At 51.7% G+C, this 1,174-nt stretch overlaps 1 protein-coding gene across 1 annotated transcript; it reads left to right on the plus strand.

Moving 5' to 3' along the window:
• Positions 1-226: 226 nt before the first annotated feature.
• Positions 227-890, plus strand: LOC131012531 (probable calcium-binding protein CML36; the record flags this gene model as incomplete). Its single annotated transcript, XM_057940518.1, has 1 exon — positions 227-890. A coding segment is annotated over one exon (558 nt), but the record flags the coding sequence as incomplete, so codon positions are not given.
• Positions 891-1,174: the final 284 nt, after the last annotated feature.

Below are 1,174 nucleotides of genomic sequence, written 5' to 3' on the forward strand. Positions count from 1 at the left end.
AGGTCGCTATCACCAAGCTTTCTCTATTGCCAACTGCAAGAAAAAAATTCATATTTGAAATTTACTTGCAAAAAAAAAAAAAAAAAAAAAAAAATGACTTGAACTATGAAAAAGGGTTGGGGACCAATAAGGGTTTGGACCCCTCTCTACAAAAAAAAAAGGCCCAGCAACGAAGCCCAAAACTTCACCAAAAAGAAGGCCCAACACCAATTCAATTAAGGGCTGATTTGCGAATTCTCCTTCAAAGCCACGCACGAGTCCGCCTCTGCCTAAACCCGCCGCTGCCTTCTGTCGATTTCCAGCCCTCTTCCACTCTCTTAAAACCTCGCCGACCAGCGTCCTCCCCTCGACCTCCGCCGGCATGGCGACGGAGGAGTGGACAGAGATATCCGCCGCCGTCTACTTCGAGCTGAAGCATGCGTTCGAGATGATCGACCGCGATGGCGACGGGAAGATCACCAAGGAGGAGCTCGAGTCGCTCCTGAGCCGGCTCGGCGCCGAACCTCCGAGCAAGGAGGAGCTGCGGCAGATGCTCAGCGAAGTCGACCGCGACGGAGACGGCTGCATCACGCTGGAGGAGTTCCACGCGATCGGATCGGCTTTCGCGCCGTCGACCGACAGCTCGGAGCTGAGGCACACGTTCGATTTCTTTGACTCCGACCGCGATGGGAGGATCACGGCGGAGGAGCTCTTCAGCGTATTCAAGACGATCGGCGACGCGCGGTGCACGTTAGAGGACTGCCGGCGCATGATAAGAGGCGTAGATAGAAACGGGGACGGATAAAAGGAGAGAACAGGCGGCTCCGTTGCTCGCCGAAGAGAAGCAGCACTGCAGCAGTGGTCACAGCCATCTGGAGATGCCGAGGAGCCTAAAATCACCAAGAAACAGAGATCGATTTCTGGCTATTTCCCCGGCCAACTCGAAGAAAAATAGCAAGACTCAAGCCAACAAAACTTTCCCCAGCTGCATCGGTGAAGCAGCTGTATATTTTAAAGATAAGAAAAATAAAAGAAAGAGATGAAGTAAAGGAGAGGCTACTGCTGTCAATACCAGGATCGCAGCACCTCTATTTATAAGCAAACTTCTCACCAAATCTCTAAACTTAGCTGTTCTTCCAGCGCCGAAGAGTGGAGTTCCAGCTGTTTTCCAGCCTGCAATAGCTCTCAAGCAAGA

The sequence above is a fragment of the Salvia miltiorrhiza genome, chromosome 1 (genome assembly GCF_028751815.1).
Source record: "Salvia miltiorrhiza cultivar Shanhuang (shh) chromosome 1, IMPLAD_Smil_shh, whole genome shotgun sequence".
Taxonomy (NCBI): Eukaryota; Viridiplantae; Streptophyta; class Magnoliopsida; order Lamiales; family Lamiaceae; genus Salvia; species Salvia miltiorrhiza.